The following is a 21,703-nucleotide window of genomic DNA, read 5'->3' as shown; positions in this document are numbered from 1 at the left end:
CTCTTTGGGTCACAGAAAACACTATTAAGACAACAATCTAAACATTTAAGGGGAAGAATCTTAAAGTCATGTCATAGTTTCTTTTTTAATATTTTTCAAAAAGTAACTGACTTCACAAATACCAGCTCTAACATGAGTTAGACAACTGAGAAACAGGCAAGTATATTTTAAAGTACTAAAATAAAACACATTTATACAAGTACAAAGCAAAACAATGCTGATAGAAATGTTAAACTTTATGAAAAAATCATTTGCAATTCACATCAAAATAATTTAACATTCTCTATCATTTTAATAGCACAAGCTGCAACAACAGAAAAAAATAAAAGAAAAACATACACGCACACCATCTTAAAACCAAATCAGTTAAAGTGCAGAAAAAAGTAAGTACAAGCACTTGTAGCCCACACAAATCTTTTAGGATTGGCACCATCTCTCTAAAACATCTATATTCTATATAGATTTCTAATTACAACACCACCAGCAGCTGCCATTGAATTCTAGAAATACACACAATATACATAGTATATTTGTTCACATTGGGAAGATCAGTGAAATTCGGCCATTTCATACATGCCTCATTCTTCAACAGATAGTAGAGCATCTCTCAGGCTTCAGGCCCTCTTTAAAGTGAATTCCAACTTATCTTTCAGTTTTCACTGATCTGTATATTTTTCACAGTATAAAATTGTAAATGGTAACTATAGAGATTCTGACAGCTTGAGGGTTATTAATAAGCTGTGGCTAAATGTGAACTCAGGTAATAACCTTTGAAGTCTCCGAAACACATACATTTTGCTGGGAGACTAGCACAGGAAAACATTTTTTTTTAAAGAGTTTATTCCTGGTTTGGAAGTCACAGAACTGCACAGAATTATACAATTCATTGACAGTCAGAAATAGTTCCTAGTCTTTCTGATCACATGCTGGTAACAGCAGAAACTTGGGAAAGACTGTTACTAACAAGGATTAGCACATTCAGGGGTCTGCTTTTTTCTCTTTGCTTCAGTCAAATCTCACATGTTCTCCTTTCCACACTCCCTTTCTGTTCCCCACCCCTAACCCAGAGAGGTGGTTCTGCTTCTTCGCGGTGCAGACACGGTCTTCTCAGGCGGTCCCCACCGCTTCCCACAATAGAGAATGGGTGGACTGCTCAGATCGTCCGTACAACTTGATCGAACCAGGTCTTCTCTTTTTAATTCCGGGACCAAACTGTCCTTTAGGGTCGCTCTTCTGAAGCTCAGCGTTTCACTGCACTTTCCCCTTCCCTTGAGTCATGCTGGTCCCACCTCAATTATCACTGGGCACCAGGAACAGATTGTTTTCTAGGAAATTCAATGAAAATAGGTACTCAAATGAATTGTGAAGTTCATATCCTAGCCCTAGAATGAATATTCAGTTCTCTTTTGTACTGTAGATTTAACTTGGAACCTGGTATTAGAATTGGCAAAGAGACAGAGTTAGTATCATTCCAAAATAAAAGATCCCAAGAATGCATTACCAATAATATTATATATTATACAATGTACTGAATGAAGTGGCAAAGGGTTATATAAATACACAGAAAAATACCTCTTGTTCTCCTCTAATTAGATAAATTATTTTTCTTATGTTGACTATTAATTCACATAGAATTATATGATGGCAATTTATTCACATTCAATTTTAATTTCTAATGAATTTTCTCATATGGTAGTATACTTTTAAAGGAAATATGTCACTAAAAAAATAGAAAAGGAATTTGATCATGGAGAAAGTTTTAAAAATGTTTTCCTGTTGGTCAACACAGTGAAACTTGCATTTGAGAATACAGTGGAAACCAACATAATGGTTCTTTGAAACAAATTTAAAAACTTAGATAGAGCATACTTAGGAAGGTTTCCATGCCTAAGAAATCAAGACAGGAACCCCCAGGTGAACGCCACCCCTTTGATGAGAATCCAGGGATATTAATATTTACTTCAAAATATTTACATTTGTTTTTCAAGTAGACGCAGACATTTGCTTTCAATGAAACCACAAAACTTAGCTAGATTGACTGTTTCAAGAGTCTCATAATATTTGGGATCAAGGGGCTCCAACGATGCTATTTTCAAATTTGCACGGGAGGTTTGATTTTTTAAAAATTTCTATTTTAGTAAATTAATGTTAGCTTTTAATGTTTTATATTGGGAGATTTGATTTAATATAATTTAATATGAAGATAGTTATCAGGAAAGGTAAAACAGTGTATTATAACGTTTAAAAGTAGAGAATGATAAATTATGGTAATAGATATACTTTCATTTCTCAATTCCTTCTTTTAAGTAGATGTGAAATAAAAAATACCAAATAAGGATATTGAGCAAAAGGAAAAAGGTTTTTATTTATTTTTCTCTCTGCTAAAAATATACTTCTGCCTTACAGCAAATCTTTCTCATAAGGCTATCTTTAGTATAAGGCTGGGTCAACTGGACTTTAAATTTATAGGATACCTCCTCCTTTTATTACTATCCTTATTTAAAAATCAAAAACATTTGGCACCTGAGGATAGCTGTAATGGGAGGAAGAAAGAAATGACAGCGGATGCAGGTCTTGAGCTGAATTCTATCTATAGGAGCCTATCAAAGCACAGATATGTCTATTAGAACTTTAAATCTCTTTTCTGCAGTTTTTAAAAAGTGACAGTATGAAGTGCACAAAATTATATTCATAATTATCTTAAAAAGGAAAATATTAATAATTGCTTTGCCTCTTTTTGGAATGGCTAAGAAAGATTGTGTGGTTTGTATCTGTTAAGGTTCCTCTGTTTTAGTTTTCTGTATTGCTTTGAAAAATCTACATGTGTCATAGTTCATAGCTGCCCTGTTTAAGCAGCCGAGAAAAGTTAAAATCACTGCTCACTGGCATAGCTAAATCTCTGCTAAGCCGACTTGACAGTTTAAAGTCTCCAGTGTATTAAGATCATGTTAATTTTTTGAACAGTCCCTCCAATCACGACAGTGTCTTCATTGGGTCTACGGACCATTCTTCCAGTGGTGGGACTTGAAAAGAACAGAGGAGCTCTTTGTGCGTCAGGTTCTCAAAAGAAATGAATGAAGAAGCCCAAATGCATATTTTAAATATTTTAGCTGGCAATGCATTCATAATGAGTGGCCACATTTCATGAAAGAGATAGCCAAGCTGGAGCTCAAGAATTATTATTATTAGAAAGAGAATTTCCAGCTACACAACGCACCCCAGTGAGGGAATTACAAAACAGTATTCCAGAAAATATTTTTTGCTACTCCAGTATTGATTGGCAACATGGTGAAATAGTCAAGAAATCTCCACTGGTTTTCTTGGTTAATGGAGGTGAACTGAAATAACTAGGTGGAATCCAGGATGCAGGCTTTTGGAAGAGGAGGTCACAACCAAATTGGAAAGTGTCTGGTAAAAGCCCTACATACATCAGCGTGGCCCTCATCACACAGTTGCGTGTTGCCCGTGGGACACAATCATATCAACGCCTCAGCAAATACTGGGCCCAAGTCTGCTTTCCAAGGTCTTTAAAGGAAAGAAAAAGGGGAAAAAAAAAAAAAAAAGAGGAAGAGAAAGGTTGATGTTTTGGTCCCAGATTTTGAGTTTGTTAGAAAATGTACATTCATGTTTGGTGAATCAAAGAATCTTCTGGGAAAAGAATTAAAGTAAACAAAAAAAAAAATTTTTTTTTTTACAGTAGCTTATTAACTATGTCTTTTCAACCCTCCGTTTTGCTGTTTCACACTCCTTGTTTCCCTAGAGCAAAGCACTTGGGATGTAACTGGTTCAACAGACTCCTCGTGAGCCCTCAAAAGTAGAAGCGGTGTTTTGTAAAAGCCCATATTTTCTAAGGCCACTAGAAGAAAATCTGCCGAAAGATTTGTGGTTGGTGTCTTCGTCGGTGGATGGTAGATAGCACTCTTGATCTCTTGTTTCCGCTGCCGGTGTACGCGATGTCTTCCACCTCGGGGTCTTAAGCAGGCGCCCAGGCCTGTCCTTGCTGTCTGTGGGGACACCGGAGGGTCTCGGCTCCTTGGGGCGGGGGGGACCCCAGCGTGGTTTCCAAGGACATTCACAAGGACGAGGAGCTCTGGGTGTAATCTCTGATGATAAGCGTGTCGTACTTGGGGGACGACGGGATACACAGGGCCGACTCGGACACGGGCGAGTTGGGGGTGGTGCTCCCGGAGTCCACCGAGTCCCTGAAGGGGGATGGCGGTGTGAGCGCCACCAGCTCCTCCAGGTCCGCCTTGCCGGCCGCAGCCTCGGGCCCGGCCGCCGCCGCCGAGGGGGAAGGCTCCCGGGCGGCGCCCTCCGCCGGCGGGGCCGCGCCGCCCGGGCCCTCGGCGGCGGGCGGCGGCTGGATCTCCGCGAACGTGGTCATCACGGCGGCGGGCAGCTGCATCTCCGTGGGGATCAGGTAGGCCGAGCAGAGCGCGGCGCCCGCGCCGGGCGCCCCCGGGGAGGCCAGCATCATGGAGTTGAGCTCGCTGATGTTGGCCGTGAAGCGGGTCACCACGCTGCTGATCTGCTCCAGCAGCGAGCCCTGCGACGAGCTGCTGCGCGCCGCGGGCTCCGAGCGCAGCGAGCGCGCGTCCTCGTCGTCGGGGTGGCCGCCCGCGTGCCGGCTCAGCGTGCTGATGGGCGACGGCGCGCGCGGCACGGCCAGGCGCTCCTCGGCCTCGGCCGCGGCGGGGCGCGCCTTGGGGCCGGTGTCCGGGGGCTCGGGCCCGCCGCCGCCCGCGCCCCCCGCGCCGCGACCCTCCGTGCTCTTGGGGAAGGGCTTGATGACGGCCGTCTGGTTGGGGTTCTCCTTCTTGTTGATGTGCACCGACAGCCTCTGCCACAGGTGCTGCCCGCGGCTGCTCTTCTCGTTCTGCGCCCAAGTGACCGACTTGCCGTTGGAGCTGCGGAGAGAAGGTAGACGAGAGGTGACTGCGCGCTCCTCCGTGTGGTGGTGGGGCTGGGGGCTGTGGGACTCGGACTGGGGACAGGAGGCATCCAAGGACACCAGGGGAAGAGATCTGGGAACGCGCTTTCTGCTGCCTTTGAGTTCAAGGCTGCTTTCTTGTCTCTGGCCTTCCGTTCGTTCATCATTACCGCGAAAGGATGTCGAAGGGGATACTGGGAAGGTTAAAGGGGTTGTTCATGGGAACCCTGGAGGACGAAATGGTCCGAGGAGCCTGGCGGGCTGCAGACCACCAGCTCGGAAAACCCATCCAAGAGGACTTGGCGACTAAACAATAATGTCAGTTCCGCCTACCCGGGAGTGCGGCAGCTGGTTAAGTTGCAAACCTAGAAGCAAGGGCTTGCGGTATTGTGGTTGTATGTAGATGTGCCCGGTATACAGCACGGGCTTCCTAAAGTTGGGAGCCTCTGAAAGGAAACGTTAAAACTAGGAGCACCCCTCAACCTGATCATCGGAGGGGACCGTAGAGGTAGGAGTCGGGGGTCACCAGAAAGGAGATAGTGGTTCCAATTCAGTTTTTATTCTGCATGCCAGTGGTTGGTGCATTTAACTAGGGTTTACTGTAAGAACTCCTGACTTAGAACACGATTTTACTTAGTCTGACTTATGGGGTGGAAAATACAAATTCAGTGAACACATACACTGATTTATAATTAGAACTTTTTTACCTCCTAGAAACTTTCCTCACACATTTATTTTTAGGCCTAAAAGTCGAATAACAATTCTGCCAGGGAGCATTGCAGTATTATTGCCCTTGGCACCTGGCACACTACATTCAAGTTAGGGTCTTGATGAGTACTGCCTGATTGACATGGTTTCTTAGAGTCTTTTTCCCGCCTTTCTTTCCCAACTAGTCCTTTCTGGTCTCCCCTCTGGGAACTGAAATCTCCTCTGGTGAAGAAAGCCTCTAATGAGTTGATGCTTCAGCCTTACAGACAGAGGGCCTATACCCTTCTTCCCTCTAAAGAAATGAGACAACTGCCTCTCAGAACACAATCAAGAAGTTCACCTGTGTTCAGAGGATGTGGCCTGACCTTCAGGGAGGTGATATGGAGAGATCCTGGTGTGAATTACCCCCAGGAAGGAATGTGAGAGCTCTGTAACTAGGGGTCTGTTATGTCTAGACAGCTCTGTTCTAGGTGCTGTGGACCAAGAGAGAGCTCTGCTGCTGCTGCTGCTAAGTTGCTTCAGTCGTGTCCGACTCTGTGCGACCCCATAGACGGCGGCCCACCAGGCTCCCCCGTCCCTGGGATTCTCTGGGCAAGAACACTGGAGTGGGTTGCTATTTCCTTCTCCAATGCATGAAAGTGAAAGTAAAGTGAAGTCTCTCAGTCGGGTCCGACTCTTAGCGACCCCATGGACTGCAGCCCACCAGGCTCCTCCGTCCATGGCATTTTCCAGGCAAGAGTGCTGGAGTGGGGTGCCATTGCCTTTTCTGAGAGAGAGCACTAGGCAGTGTCTAAACAAAGGCTTTAGCCACCCAATTTGATTATCTCAGCTGGTGGTTATTAAACTTAATAGCATATAGGACTCACCTGTGGTATTTGTCATATACCCAGGCGGGACCCCAGAGATTCTGATTGTCTAGGTTGGGTTCTATGGATCCATGCATTTGACAAGCACTCTGCTTCCCTAAAGTGATTCTGCAGTCAGTGTTTCACAGACTAAGAAACTCTAACAAGAAGGTATCCTTTTTCTCTAGGTTCCTGTTGTTCCTTTGACCTCCTGGCTGGCAGACTGACTGGCCTTTGCCAGGCAAGGGACCGAATTGTGTTTGGAGCCCACCTGCCTTGGGACTGCCGACTGCAACTTTGAGACCCTGTGTTGCTTGAGACGTTCAGTCCCTTGATAACAAACCACTGTTTTTACAGCCCCTATGACAAGCATGCTTCCTGCCTCTTTGCCACACTGCTTCCCATGTCTTCATCTGTCCCTTTCCACTGTGTGGTCTTCCTATTTTTGCTCTTTCCACTGAAATCCCAGTCCATTTAATCTACCCTGTATTTTGCCACTTGGTGTCCTTCAAAATTCTGGAATATGAGATATCCCCGCCCCCACCCTGCCCCAATGGACATTATTTCCAGCTATTGAGGTTTTATGCATCCCCAGTAACAGAAGGGACCCTGCTAACCTGTAAACTTTCCAGAGAGTTTCAGGTGCTTTTTTTTTTTTTTAACATTTTTGCATTAACCTGACCTGCCACCCTTTTTGTTTTCAGCACATCACTTTTCTTCTTCCCAAGTGTCCACTAACTTCTGGAGCATGGCACAGGAGAAACGGGCCAAACGATGCATGGGATTTGATTGGGAACACGGTTGCCAGCAACCCCGTTTCTTTCCTGCAGGCAGGATAAGAAACACAAGTCTGGAGGGACAGTTAGACTTTCGGGTAGCTGGGGCCACTTTTGCTACAAAGCACAGGCTAGAAGCTAGAAGTGTAGCTGGATTCACTCTACCAAGCTTTACCCTAGGGAAGCTCTCACCTCCAGCACACAGAGGTTTTGATGGAACGTAACCCTAACAGTGACAGTCATCAGAATCCCAGGTAGCCGGGCTCCAAGACAGGAGAGTGGGTTGAAAAACCCTTGGGTGAATGTGTGAGAAGGAAACGGTCCCAACGAGTGTCGGGAAAGAGCAAGTTAGCCAAGATGGGATGGTCAGGCTCTCTCACCCCGCCCTCTCACCACACTTTGTAAATAATCGTTATGTAACAGCTGAGCTCACTTAGGGCACTGTGCATGTGCCTCCCGAGGCACTGGCTTGCCCACAGGCTGCTTTTGTTGTGTAGGAATATAGAAAGTGAAAGTGAAGTCGTGTCCGACTCTTTGCGACCCCATGGACTCTAGCCCACCAGGCTCCTCCGTCCATGGGATTTTCCAGGCAAGAATTCTGGACTGGGTTGCTATTTCCTCCTCCAGGGGATCTTCATGACCCAGGGATTGAACCCAGGTCTCCCGCATTGTAGGCAGATGCTTTACCGTCTGAGCCACCAGGGAAGCCCCAAGGTATATATAAGCTCCACCTTAAAAAGCCCTTGGGGTGGTATTAGGGCTGTGCTATGGCTACGTGTTTTATTTATTTTTTGGGGCTCCAAAATCACTGCACTGCAGATGGTGACTGCAGCCATGAAATTAAAAGATGCTTACTCCTTGGAAGTAAAGTTATGACCAACCTAGATAGCATATTCAAAAGCAGAGATATTACTTTGCCAACAAAGGTCTGTCTAGTCAAGGCTATGGTTTTTCCAGTGGTCATGTATGGATGTGAGAGTTGGACTGTGAAGAAGGCTGAGCGCCGAAGAATGGATGCTTTTGAACTGTGGTGTTGGAGAAGACTCTTGAGAGTCCCTTGGACTGCAAGGAGATCCAACCAGTCCATCCTAAAGGAGACCAGCCCTGGGATTTCTTTGGAAGGACTGATGCTAAAGCTGAAACTCCAATACTTTGGCCACCTCATGCGAAGAGTTGACTCACTGGAAAAGACTCTGATGCTGGGAGGGATTGGGGGCATGAAGAGAAGGGAATGACAGAGGATGAGATGGCTGGATGGCATCACTGACTCGATGGACGTGAGTCTGAGTGAACTCCGGGAGTTGGTGATGGACAGGGAGGCCTGGCGTGCTGCGATTCATGGGGTCGCAAAGAGTCGGACACGACTGAGCGACTGAACTGAACTGAGGGCTACGTTAAGCTGGTGAGGCTGCGGAAGGGCTGTGTCCACTGGGTCAACCAGGAGAGAATACAGCGTGGCTGCTACAGCCGCAGTGCCGGCCCCCAGAGAATAAACATATCTGCAGTTCCTAGGGCTCCTTGCGCTTTCTTCCAGCCTCATAGCTCGCGCCTTGCTCACCACAGGTTCAGTGAACAGTGCAAACAGTGTGATCAGCGAGATGGTTGGCATGGCCGGCAGGATCGGCCAGACACCAGGCCGCCTGTGCAGGGGACTGCCACCTTTCCTGGCTGTGTCTTTGCTCACAGAGTGGCAGGGCCTGTGGTCACACAGGAGAGAGTGCACCAGGCAATCTAAATAACAGTGGAAATGGACACAGGAGACGCTGGAGATACGGAGTCCCTAACTGAACACTTCATTGCCTTTCTTGGGTCATGGGGTATTTTTTTTTTTCTCCAAAGCACATGGGAATTAAGAGAAAACTGACCTTATGACATTAGTCAGTTTACTAGTGGAATATAGTTTCCATGAAGATAGGAACCTGTTCTGTCTTGTTCATTGGCACACAGCAAGATCTTAATAAGGGTTTGATGGAAGATTAGGATTTTTAAGCCAGCAGGGCCATTGTGTGGTGTCCTGGAAAGTACAGTGGACAAAGCATTCTAAAATCAGAGTTCTAATTCTGGGTCTGTCATTCTGGATGTTTACAAAATAATAATCTCCTTAAGTCTCAGTAAAAAAGCAGGTGGTATAGACTTCGTTTGGTGAAGACCGTTCTAAGGATTAAAGGAAACAACGAAAGTAAGAAGGTATCTAAGGAGTTATTTTTTGCATTCTATGTGAATGCTGTTTCAGGAAACAAAAATAATATCTATAGTTGGCCCTCGGTATCGGCCGTTTGCTGTCCTTGGCTACAACCCAAAGCAGTCAGGTCTGCTGTCGGTTGAATCTGTGGATGCGAAACCTGAGGATACGGAGTGCCAACTGCATTCATTTTACTGTGCCGTTTATGTCAGGGGTGTGAGCAGCTGGGGCTTTGGTCTCCATCGGGACTCCTAGAATCAATGCCCAGGAGATATGGAGGGCCCACTATTCCCTGTGCTGTCTTGAGCTCTGCTTGAAGAAGAGAGAATTCAGTGCAAAGTCAGTGTTTATGGTAATGCTGTAACATACTTCTGGTTGTTCCTCCTTAACCTGACCGACTGTACCCAGCTGTGGAGTTACATAGGGTTTTATCTGCGGCATGCCTTTTCTCACCCTAGCTGTCTCCTTGGGTGATCACCTCTACTCCAATAGATTCAACATTATTCTACTTTCAAAGTTTACTTCCTGATCTTTCCTTTGCACTCCCTCCTCTGCCTTTTTCTTCCTTTTTGCCTAAATAGCTCCTTTTTTTTTTTTTGGAGTTTACCTTAATTGCTTTTTCTTGAAGGACGTTTTCCTGACACCATCCCTGACCGGGTTAGATTCCTAGAGCCCCCGCCTTAGGCACTGAGTAACTCTGTGGTATGTCCATCGCATCTGAGGGATGGAGTGTTTGAAGACAGAGACAGAGGGTTCTTTGTTTCCTGTTATATGCATAATACCCAGTGTGGTGTTGTTGTTCAGTCACTAAGCTGTGTCAACTCTTTGCAACCCCATGGACTGTAGCCCACCAGACTCCTCTGTCCATGAAATTCTCCAGGCAAGAATGCTACAGTGGGTTACCATTTCCTTCCCCAGCAGATCTTCCTGACCCAGGGATTAAACCCATGTCTCCAGCTTAGCAGGCAGATTCTTTGCCATGGAGCCACTGGGGACACTCCATTGCCTGCTCAGTAATATTTTTTGGCTCATAACTGAGTGGATAAATCCTTTCTAATCTTAAAAAGTCATACATTCATAATTATTTTTGTTAGAATTAAGTTTTAAAAATTTAGTATTAATGAAATTTTATTTCTTTTGTCATACGGATTCATCTTTTTATATAACTCAGTGTAATTAGTACTCAGTGTATACAGAGAAAAGGTTATTTCATAAATGAAGTAAAAAACACAGATCTGGATATCTGTCATGAAATACACAAAGGAACTGTTGATTTCGTTTTTGTCGTTCTTGTATCTGTTTGAGAGAAACTTCTCAGTGATGAAAGCTTATTGAGGCAATATGAGTAGGGGACCCAAAATGTGGCTACAAGAGCTGGCCCTGATTGATGTTGGGCAAATCAGTTAATACCTTTCAGCCTCTTTGCTTAGTGGTAAAAAATAGAAGAACCACTCTTTCTCATCTCATGTGATTTCTGAGAGGAACCAAAAGGGTTACTATATATTAGGGTACTTTATGAAGCAGAGCACCTCTGCAAGGGGTTAGCACCATCAAACCTTCCACTCGATGGAGGTAAAATGTTGTTTATTATTAACAGTATTTAGGCTGATATATATATATATAATATATATAATATATTATATATATATAAATATATTTATATTTTATATATATGTATATATATTATTGCAGTTCATGGGGTCACAGAGAGTTGGACATGACTTGGAGACTGAACAACAACTATATATATATACACACACACACACACACACACGCATATATATATATACACATATAAAGTATCAGGATTATATGTTTGTCCTAGTGTGCGAGGTAAGAGAAAGGACTGAGCTTTTCCTTACTTGTCTATAGCACTTCACTTTCTCAGGTAATATTTTGGGCATTAACAAAGGAGGAAGAGGAAGGAGGATTGGAGGGAGAGACAGAACCAGTGTTTTGCTTGGGAAGAACACACTGGCCAAAAAAAAGAAGAGAAAACAAGGACCTTGCTCTTTGCAGGCCCCAGTTACCCTATTGCCATATGTAATACTGTCTAGTCTGTAGTCTAATGTTCCCTTTTTTATGATGATTTGTTCTTTATCTCTGGAAAAACAAAAACAGCAAAATTCAACATTTCAATAATGTTATTGCTGCTGCTGCTAAGTCACATCAGTTGTGTCCGACTCTGTGCGACCCCATAGACGGCAGCCCACCAGGCTTCTCCATCCCTGGGATTCTCCAGGCAAGAACACTGGAGTGGGTTGCCATTGCCATCTCCAATGCATGAAAGTGAAAAGTGAAAGTGAAGTCGCTCAGTCGTGTCCGACTCTTCGGGACCCCATGGACTGCAGCCTACCAGGCTCCTCCACCCGTGGGATTTTCCAGGCAAGAGTACTGGAGTGGGGTGCCATCGCCTTCTCCAATATTAGAGGGTTGGATTTTTTGTTTGCTTTCTTTTTGTTTACATTCTGGGCCTGCCAAAATGACCCTTTTTACTTCTATTCTCAAAGTTTGTTCTCCCAACTTCTTCCCTTCCATGTGGGACCCTTGAATAATTTATTCATTTCAGCAGGCTCTGAATGTCAGCTCAATGACCTCTCCTGATTCCTCGATTCATCTGCCAAAACCTGCAGGAATTAGAGCACACTGCTATGGTATGCCATCATTAGGAAGCAAAAGTGAATAAAGAGAGAGTTTGACTGTCAATAAGGTCCATGGAATTTAGAATTTTTGTGTTCATTTTAAATGGCTGTTGAATAGTCTGATTTTTTTCCCCCTCAGAACTCATTTAGTTTTATTAATGGCATGTAAGCAATTAAAATTCTCAGACTACTTTATGAAATTTAAAAAACTAGGCGTTTATCTTCTCCTTTGTTCTGTGGTTTATTAACACTTTCCTAAGTTGCACAGTTGTAGGGCATAAGAAAAATTAAATATTGACTATATCCTCTGAAAATCCAAAAATTCTTGTTATGAAAAAACTATCATTACTAACCTCTCTTGTTTGTGATTTTGAATTCAGGGGTAGCCAAGAGAGAGGTATATAAAAAAGAACTTCCTAATATAAAAACGTATTTAAAAAATACAAAAACCTTATAACATCATTAACAAATATGTCTTTAGAGTTACATTAGACAACAGATCAATAAAATAATTTCATTAATATTATAAGCAGAAAATTTGCAATTGCAGTTCCATTTTCTGAGCATTTTCTTAAACTTTTAAAAATCAGTATTTTGCTTTCAATAGTTTTGAATTACAAAGTATGGAAATACAGTTTTTAAAAAATACTGAGGAATCTGATATTGTTTATATTCAGACACTCTAAATTAGATGGAAAAATTTCTTTCTGAGCTTTGCCTAAAACCTGACATCTTGATTTTGACAGTTACACTGAGAAACGCACCATAATATATAAGAAAATGGCAGAATCATCTATATAAATTTTCCCAGTTACGGCGTAAATGGATGTAAATAGCTGGCTTGCTGTCAAGAACAATTTAAATGGCCAGGATGATGTATGCATTAGAGATGCATGTATAGAGAAAAACACTTGAGTAAATTGAAATGAAGTCAAGGACCAAATTACCTGATAGAGACATAATAATCAAAGCAACAACATCTATTTTCATAGTGCTTTATAAAGCACTTTTAGAAACACTGACTGTCAGAAGTTGATAGGATCAAAGTCTTTATCCTCCTTCCAAAAATAAGAAAATCAAGGCTCAGTGAGATTAGGTGATCTACCCAAGGTTACACAGAAAGTGGCAAAATGTGTACTAATATGTCATGATTTTTCAATTCCATTTTCCATGACAGTACATTGCCAGACTTGCTTTCTGAAGTGAACTTTCTTTATTCTATGGAAGAGCGGCCTCAGATGTTATCTGGTGATGATATGTGTTTTTAAGGAGATAAATTATTGATTTATATTCTCTTTTATTTACCCCATATCTCTTTATATTTCACATATTTGCAATTTCAAGAAAACACCCTGCATATCTCTTTGGTTGCTGACTCAAATAGCACAGGTTGATTGAGCACCTGTATTGGTCAAGGATAAGGATGAAGGAATTTGAAACTTGCAATCATACAAGTTAATAGTATCAGCCTTTTTTTTCATCTGTGATTCAACAAAAGACAGTTGTCCTCTGTATGCATTCAGTTCAGTTCAGTCGCTCAGTCGTGTCCGACTCTGCGACCCCGTGAATTGTAGCACACCAGACCTCCCTGTCTATCACCAGCTCCCGGAGTTTACTCAAACTCGTGTCCATCCAGTAGGTAATGCCATCCAGCCATCTCATCCTCTGTTGTCCCCTTCTCCTCCTGCCCCCAATCCCTCCCAGCATCAGAGTCTTTTCCAATGAGTCAACTCTTCGCATGAGGTGGTCAAAGTATTGGAGTTTCAGCTTTAGCATCAGTCCTTCCAATGAAAACCCAGGACTGATCTCCTTTAGGATGGACTGGTTGGATCTCCTTGCAGTCCAAGGGACTCTCAAGAGTCTTCTCCAACACCACAGTTCAAAAGCATCAATTGTTCGGTGCTCAGCTTTCTTTACAGTCCAACTCTCACATCCATACATGACCACAGGAAAAACCATAGCCTTGACTAGACGACCTTTGTTGGCAAAGTAATGTCTCTGCTTTTCAATATGCTATCTAGGTTGGTCATAACTTTCCTTCCAAGGAGTAAGCATCTTTTAATTTCATGGCTGCAGTCAACATCTGCAGTGATTTTGGAGCCCCCCAAAATAAGTCTGACACTGTTTCCACTATTTCTCCATCTATTTTTCATGAAGTGATGGGACCAGATGCCATGATCTTAGTTTTCTGAATGTTGAACTTTAAGCCAACTTTTTCACTCTCCTCTTTCCCTTTCATCAAGAGGCTTTTTAGTTCCTCTTCACTTTCTGTCATAAGGGTGGTGTCATCTGCATATCTGAGGTTATTGATATTTCTTCCAGCAATCTTGATTCCAGCTTGTGCTTCTTCCAGCCCAGCGTTTGTCATGATGTACTCTGCATATAAGTTAAATAAACAGGGTGACAATATACAGCCTTGATGTACTTCCTTTCCTATTTGGAACCAGTCTGTTGTTGTTCCATGTCCAGTTCTAACTGTTGCTTCCTGACCTGCATATAGGTTTCTCAAGAGGCGGGTCAGGTGGTCTGGTATTCCCATCTCTTGAAGAATTTTCCACAGTTTATTGTGATCCACACAGTCAAAGGCTTTGGCATAGTCAATAAAGCAGAAATATATGTTTTTCTGGAACTCTCTTGCTATTTCCATGATCCAGTGGATGTTGGCAATTTGATCTCTGGATCCTCTGCCTTTTCTAAAACCAGCTTGAACATCTGAAAGTTCACGGTTCACATATTCCTGAAGCCTGACTTGGAGAATTTTGAGCATTACTTTACTAGCGTGTGAGAGGAGTGCAATGTGCGGTAGTTTGAGCATTCTTTGGCATTGCCTTTCTTTGGGATTGGAATGAAAACTGACCTTTTCCAGTCAGTGGCCACTGCTGAGTTTTCCAAATTTGCTGGCATATTGAGTTCAGCACTTTCAAAGCATCATCTTTCAGGATTTGAAATAGCTCAACTGGAATTCCATCACCTCCACTAGCTTTGTTCGTAGTGATGCTTTCTAAGGCCCACTTGACTTCACATTCCAGGATGTCTGGCTTTAGGTGAGTGATCACACCATCGTGATTATCTTGGTCATGAAGATCTTTTTTGTACAGTTCTTCTGTGTATTCTTGCCACCTCTTCTTAATGTCTTCTGCTTCTATTAGGTCCATACCATTTTTGTCCTTTATTGAGCCCATCTTTGCATTAAGTGTTCCCTTGGTATCTCTAATTTTCTTGAAGAGATCTCTAGTCTTTCCCATTCTGTTGTTTTCTTCTATTTCTTTGCATTGATCGCTGAGGAATGCTGTCTTATCTCTCCTTGCTATTCTTTGGAACTCTGCATTCAGATGCTTTTATCTGTATGCATACATACATGCTAAGTCACTTCGGTTGTGTTGGACTCTGTGTGACCCTGTGGCCTGTAGCCCGCCAGGCTCCTCTGTCCACGGGATTCTCCAGGCAAGAATACTGGAGTGGGTAGCCATGCCCTCCTCCAGGTGTTGTCTCTATAGTACACTTATTTTCTCTCTGACTTATTTTGAAATACTAGTAAATAAGAGGGGTGTACTGTCAGGGACAATCTTAAATCTGCACTGTTTTGAAAATTTTGGTATTTCAAATACTAACATTGGTAATAAGATCTTTTTGACAGACACATTTGCCAATGATTTTGATTCACCTGAGCTTTTTATATTGTGGTTGAGAGTTCTTGATATGAGACTTCCCTCAAAGAGGGTATAACTGAATTCAACAGAGAGCACACTTATGGAAGAAGGCTAGCACTGTGAGTTACAGGAGTCTGATAGATGTTTTTCTTTTCCTAGGACCTTGAAATGAGGAAGGAGATGGACAGAAGGAAGGATGCTTAGCATGAGGTGAGTGAGGGATGGTGGAGCGTGGGGACAAGTGGTCAGTTTACTGAGCTATTAGAGGGTACAAAGCACAAGGGTTTCAAAACCTCACAGGAGGAAGAAGCCATTTCCCATGGGAGGGGATTGGCCAGGGAATGCTGCCTGCATACACGAGGCAGACTGTATCTAGATTTTGAATAATTAGTAGCTTATGGCAAGATCCAAAGAGAGAATGCCAGGCAGTGCTCTCCAGGAAGGTTCGCAGTGACGGAAGTCCAGGAATCCACAAAGACCTTTCCAGGAGATAGGCAGTAGTCCAGTTTGAATGTGTGGGGATAGAGTTAAGAAGTTAAGGAATCAGAAGGTAGTGTTTAGACTTTTTTGTCTGCTGTAAAAAGTATTTTTGGCCATCCCAGACCTACAAGAATCTTCTTTCTTCTACTTTCTTTTTCTCTTTTAATAACTCAGTAGTAATCCGCCTTGGGCTTATTATTAATAGCATCTGGGATAGATGGGTGGTCTGATATATTAGACCAGAGAAGTGCTGTCACTGTGTGTGCATGCTCAGTCTCTTCAGCTGTGACCAATCTCTGAGAAAATGGTATGTTGGGAAAGGAGGAAAGTAGAAAAGGCCTTAGCTTCTTTGAGCACTAGTTGTAATGCTGGGTTTTTATGCTGCTGCTGCTGCTGCTGTTTTGTCAACAACTCATGTCTGGCTCTCTGTGACCCCATGAACTGTAGCCCACCAGGCTCCTCTGTCCATGGGATTCTCCAGGCAAGAATACTGGAGTGGGTTGCTATTTCCTCCTTCAGGGGATCTTCCTGACCCAGGGGTCAAATCTGACTCTCCTGCATTGGCAGGTGGATTCTTTAATACCAGTGAGCCACCTGGGAAGCTCCTCATTATTAGATGCCCATGTAATCTACAGGACTGATCAATTAGTAAATGATTATATAAAGAAATACACATGGCTTTTCTGTGTTAAACTTCAACTGTAAGAATTCCCTTCTGTTCGTTAATATTTTATGCATTCGATCTTCTTTCTTGAGCTCAACTGAAACAGTTGAACACAGGAAGCGTGCATGCCACACGCTTTAATCTTCTTTAACCTTCACCACAGCTTCATCCGTTGACCGTACTCCTCATCTGGTCCCTAGTCCTGGTCCTACTTCAGCAAAGTATTCAAGCCTATTTAGTATTTAACTTAGTCCTTCAGGCAGTGAGAAGAAAAGTGACATAAACAATAATGGTGCCCAGGGTAGATTTAAGAGCTTGTTTTAAGAGGGTAGGATACAGTTTGAAGATGCTAACAGGTGTGGCCAAAATGAGGATAGAAAGGAACATATACATGTGAAAACTATTGTGAAAAGAAAAAAAAAGACATTTGTCTTTGTGCACTGAGTTTTTCTTGTTGGTATTAGGGGAATTCAGAGAAAAGGTTGCTCATGGGGGAAGAAGCTCAAAGAAGGATTTGCAAATAAAGTGGAGCTTACCGACGCCTGAAAGCCTAGGGAATGTTGAAATAACATGGATAAACAAAATCCAGTTAATATGCATCATGCATATATGGCGAAGAAAATAATTCCATGTGTTTAATCCTAAGCAGCCCTTCCAAGAACCCCATGGTGGACTTTTGCCTCTCTTTTAAAGTAGCTGGAACAAGAGCAGTGGCTGCATGCTTCTAACACGGTTCTCTCGGAGGACATCTCTTAGTAAGCATTTAGTCCCTAATAAAACCCTGGTGGGAGGAGAAGCTTTCAGCCCTATTTTAACTGTCTTTGGTCAAATAGCAGCAGGAGGCCTTTTCAGTACATCCCAGGTCCACTCAGGTGGGTTATTAAAGTGCCTGATGGTCTAGTACTGATGCTGCTTTAAAAAATATATAAATATTTTAAATTACTTTTTATTGTATAAATAGTTGATTTGCAATATTTTATGAGTTTCAGGTGAATACCAAAGTGATTCAAAATTTTTATAGATTATATTTCATTTAAAGTCACTACAAAATGATGGCTATATTTTCCTGTACAATATATAGCCTTATAGCTTATTTATTTTCCCCTCCCCCCAGCTTATTTATTTTGTACACAGTATAGAATTGTGACTAAACCGCAAGATTTTATAAAGAGGAATATCCAATGCAGGACAGGCAATAGTGTGTGCCAAGCAGAGGCAGTTTGTTGAATGATCAGAGTTTTCTTTCTCACATTAAGCTGTTTCTTTCAATCCGTAATTCAGTAACGTGGACTCTCAACTCCTCTTCATACTGAGATATGGGTTCTAGGCTTAGCTGAGGTGCTTTGGCTAAGATGAGCAGTTTTTTCCGAAATAGGAAATGATTTTTTTTCCCTGAGCCATCACTGTAATGCCCAGATTGCAACTGAGGAGAGAACAAAAGAAGACGCAGCTGTTTTGTGCCTCTGCTGCCCAGAGCAGGCGGGAAGACTTTGCGGAAGAATCCAGGTTGATGTAAGCCTTGAATAAAACATGGGGTTGGGATTGGTGGCAAAGGAGAGTCCTGGAATGCTAATAGCTCCCATTTGAATGGAATTTTCTACTTCACAAGGTGTTTTTCCCTATATTGTTATATTTGACCTTCTCAACAGCAGTTTGACATGCATTTAGCAATATAGCATTTTTAATGATAGGTCTGTTCCTGCAGTAAATGTGGAACCCTCCCGGGCAGCAACTGCACGCATCTCCCGTGCTTAGTATGGTACCTGGTACAGAGTAGGGGGCTGGGAGTATCAAGAAGTTAAAGTGAAGTTGCTCAGTCGTGTCCGACTCTTTATGACCCCATGGACTGTAACCTACCAGGCTCCTTCTTCCGTGTGATTCTCGAGGCAAGAATACTGGAGTGGGTTGCCATTTCCTTCTCCCTTTCACTTCAAGAAGATGAAGTCAATTCTTTCACCTTGAATGCTTGGTATAGACAGGTATTACTAACTTGTGTTATAGATGCAAAAACTGAGGTTTATGGAACTTAACTAAACTGTCTAACTCAAAAGGCAGAACAGGGCCTCGAATATGACCCTGAATGAAGATCACAGCCACCAGGCAATATTGTCTCTGCGAAGGGCCAAGATGCATGCTGAACTGAGGGCCTGACAAGACATACTTTGTGGAACAGCAAGGGCGATGGCAGCGCCAAAGTTTGTGTCCGTACGATGACCTGCTGATAAATTCCAAACCTCTGTATCGACATTCACCTGAACACGGCAGAGATGACTCCTGAGGGATTGTAGGATAAGAGAACTTCCCTGGAATTTTACAGCAGTTGCTGAAAACTAATTTCTTCTTCTTCTTCTTTTTTTGGCCACTCGTTGTGGCATGTAAGATCTTAATTCCCTGACCAGGGGTCAAACCCATGCCGCCTGCAGTGGAAGCATGGAGCCCTAACTACCGGACTGCCAGGGAAGTCCCCAAAATGGTTTCCATTTAGACAAAAGATTCCTTTCGACCTTAGTTGAAGCACTTCAACTAAAGCATGGAGTTTAAATCTGATGTATGAAGAGTACTCGAAGTTCACGGCTTGAATCCCACTTAAACGTCTACCACTGACCTGCTTATTGTTAACATCTATAAAAGAACTTCTCATTTAAGAAAGCAATTTTTTGGATTATTTTTCCTTATTGCATAAAATGGACGCATGCCACAGATGGGAGGCACTCAGTTCCGGTTCTATTCCCCTTGGGATGCTTCACACGCTTCATGATGTATCTTTGCAAACTTTCCTTCCTCTCTCCCTTCCTTCCTTCCTTGTATTATCATAAGGACACTTAAAATGAGACTCACCCTTTTAAATTTTTTAGTGGACAACATAGTATTATCACATCATACCTGTTAGGATAACTATTAAACAACAACAACAAAGAAACTTTGTTGTTTTTATTATCCTTTACAAAGGATAATAAATGTTCGTAAGGATGTGGAGAAATTGGAATCCTTGCACAGTGTTGGTGGGAATGCAAAACATCTGTGGAAAACAGTATGGAAGTTCCTTAAAGAATTGAAAACACACTGCCACCTGATCCAGCAATCCTACTTCTGGGTTCAGCTCAGTTCAGTAGTTCAGTCGAGTCCGACTCTTTGCGACCCCATGAATCGCAGCACTCCAGGCCTCCCTGTCCATCACCAACTCCCGGAGTTTACCCAAACTCACGTCCATCAAGTCAGTGATGCCATCCAGCCATCTCATCCTCTGTCATCCCTTTCTCCTCCTGCCCCCAATCCCTCCCAGCATCAGGGTCTTTTCCAATGAGTCAACTCTTTGCATGAGGTGGCCAAAGTACTGGAGTTTCAGCTTCAGCATCAGTCCTTCCAATGAAAACCCAGGACTGATCTCCTTCAGAATGGACTGGTTGGATCTCCTTGCAGACCAAGGGACTCTCAAGAGTCTTCTCCAACACCACAGTTCAAAAGCATCAATTCTTTGGCGCTCAGCTTTCCTCACAGTCCAACTCTCACATCCATACATGACCACAGGAAAAACCATAGCCTTGACTAGATGGACCTTTGTTGGCAAAGTAATATCTCTGCTTTTCAATATGCTATCTAGGTTGGTCATAATTTTTCCTTCCAAAGAGTAAGCGTCTTTTAATTTCATGGCTGCAATCACCATCTGCAGTGATTTTGGAGCCCCAAAATAAAGTCTGACACTGTTTCCACTGTTTCCCCATCTATTTCCCATGAAGTGATGGGACCAGATGCCATGATCTTAGTTTTCTGAATGTTGAGCTCTAAGCCAACTTTTTCATTCTCCTCTTTCACTTTCATCAAGAGGCTTTTTAGTTCCTCTTCACTTTCTGCCATAAGGGTGGTGTCATCTGCATATTTGAGGTTACTGATATTTCTCCTGGCAATCTTATATTTAAAAAAAAAATTGGAATTAGGATCTCAAAGAGGCATTAGTACCTCCATGTTCACAGTAGCCTAACAACCTAAATGCCCATTGATGGATAAGTGGATAAAGAGAATGTGTCCTTTCTGAAGAGTCATTTTTCCAAAGAAGACATACAAATGGCCAACAGGTATGTGAAAAGGTGCTTATCATTATTAATAATCAGGGAAATGCAAATCAAAACCACAATCACGTCATGCCTGTTAGAATGGCTGCTATCAAAAAAGAGAGGAAATGACAAGTCTTGACAAGGATAGGGAGAAGAGGGAACCCTTGTACACTTTGGTGGGAATATGAATGGATGCAGCCACTGTGGAAAACAGTTTGGAGATTCCTCAAAAAATTAAAAAAATCACACTACCATGTGAATCCAGCAATTCCACTACTAGATATTAATCCCAAAGAAATGAAATCAATATCTTGAAAAGACATTGTACCCCATGTTCATTGCAGCAGTATTTACAATGGCCAAAATATGGAAGCAATGTAAGAGTCCATGGGCTTCCCAGGTGGTGTTAGTGGTAAAGAACCCACCTGCGAGAGCAGGAGGTGTAGGAGATGTGAGTTCAGTCCCTGGGTTGGGAAGATGCCCTGGAGGAGGAAATGGCAACCACTCCAGTATTCTTGCCTGGAGAATCCCAAGGACAGAGGAGCAGAGTCGAACACAGCTGAAGCGACTTAGCACTAGCATTGAGAGTCCATTGGTGGGCAAATGGATAAAGAAAATGCGGTTAAAAAATATTATTCAACTAATTCTATTTAGAAATAGAAGGAAATCCTGCCATTTGTGACAACATGGATGAAACTCGAGGGCATTATATTAAGTGAAATAAGCTAGAGAAAGACAAATATTGTTATGATCTCATATGTCCCATGGAAAGGA

At 42.8% G+C, this 21,703-nt stretch overlaps 1 protein-coding gene across 5 annotated transcripts in view; it reads right to left on the bottom strand.

The window, feature by feature from the left end:
• Positions 1 to 3,956: 3,956 nt before the first annotated feature.
• The window catches only part of GRM5 (glutamate metabotropic receptor 5), a 790,030-nt gene continuing 772,283 nt past the window's right edge, over positions 3,957 to 21,703 (bottom strand). For all 5 annotated transcript variants that reach the window (XM_070783148.1, XM_070783144.1, XM_070783146.1 and 2 more), the window contains one exon: positions 3,957 to 4,907. In XM_070783148.1, coding sequence (XP_070639249.1) covers positions 4,073 to 4,907 — 835 coding nt within the window. In that variant the 3' untranslated portion in view covers positions 3,957 to 4,072. The remainder of the gene's footprint in view (positions 4,908 to 21,703) is intronic.

This window comes from Bos indicus, chromosome 29, assembly GCF_029378745.1.
Source record: "Bos indicus isolate NIAB-ARS_2022 breed Sahiwal x Tharparkar chromosome 29, NIAB-ARS_B.indTharparkar_mat_pri_1.0, whole genome shotgun sequence".
Lineage (NCBI taxonomy): Eukaryota > Metazoa > Chordata > Mammalia > Artiodactyla > Bovidae > Bos > Bos indicus.
The sequence above is the reverse complement of the archived record's forward strand: the minus strand, read 5'-3'. Positions and strand labels throughout refer to the sequence as shown.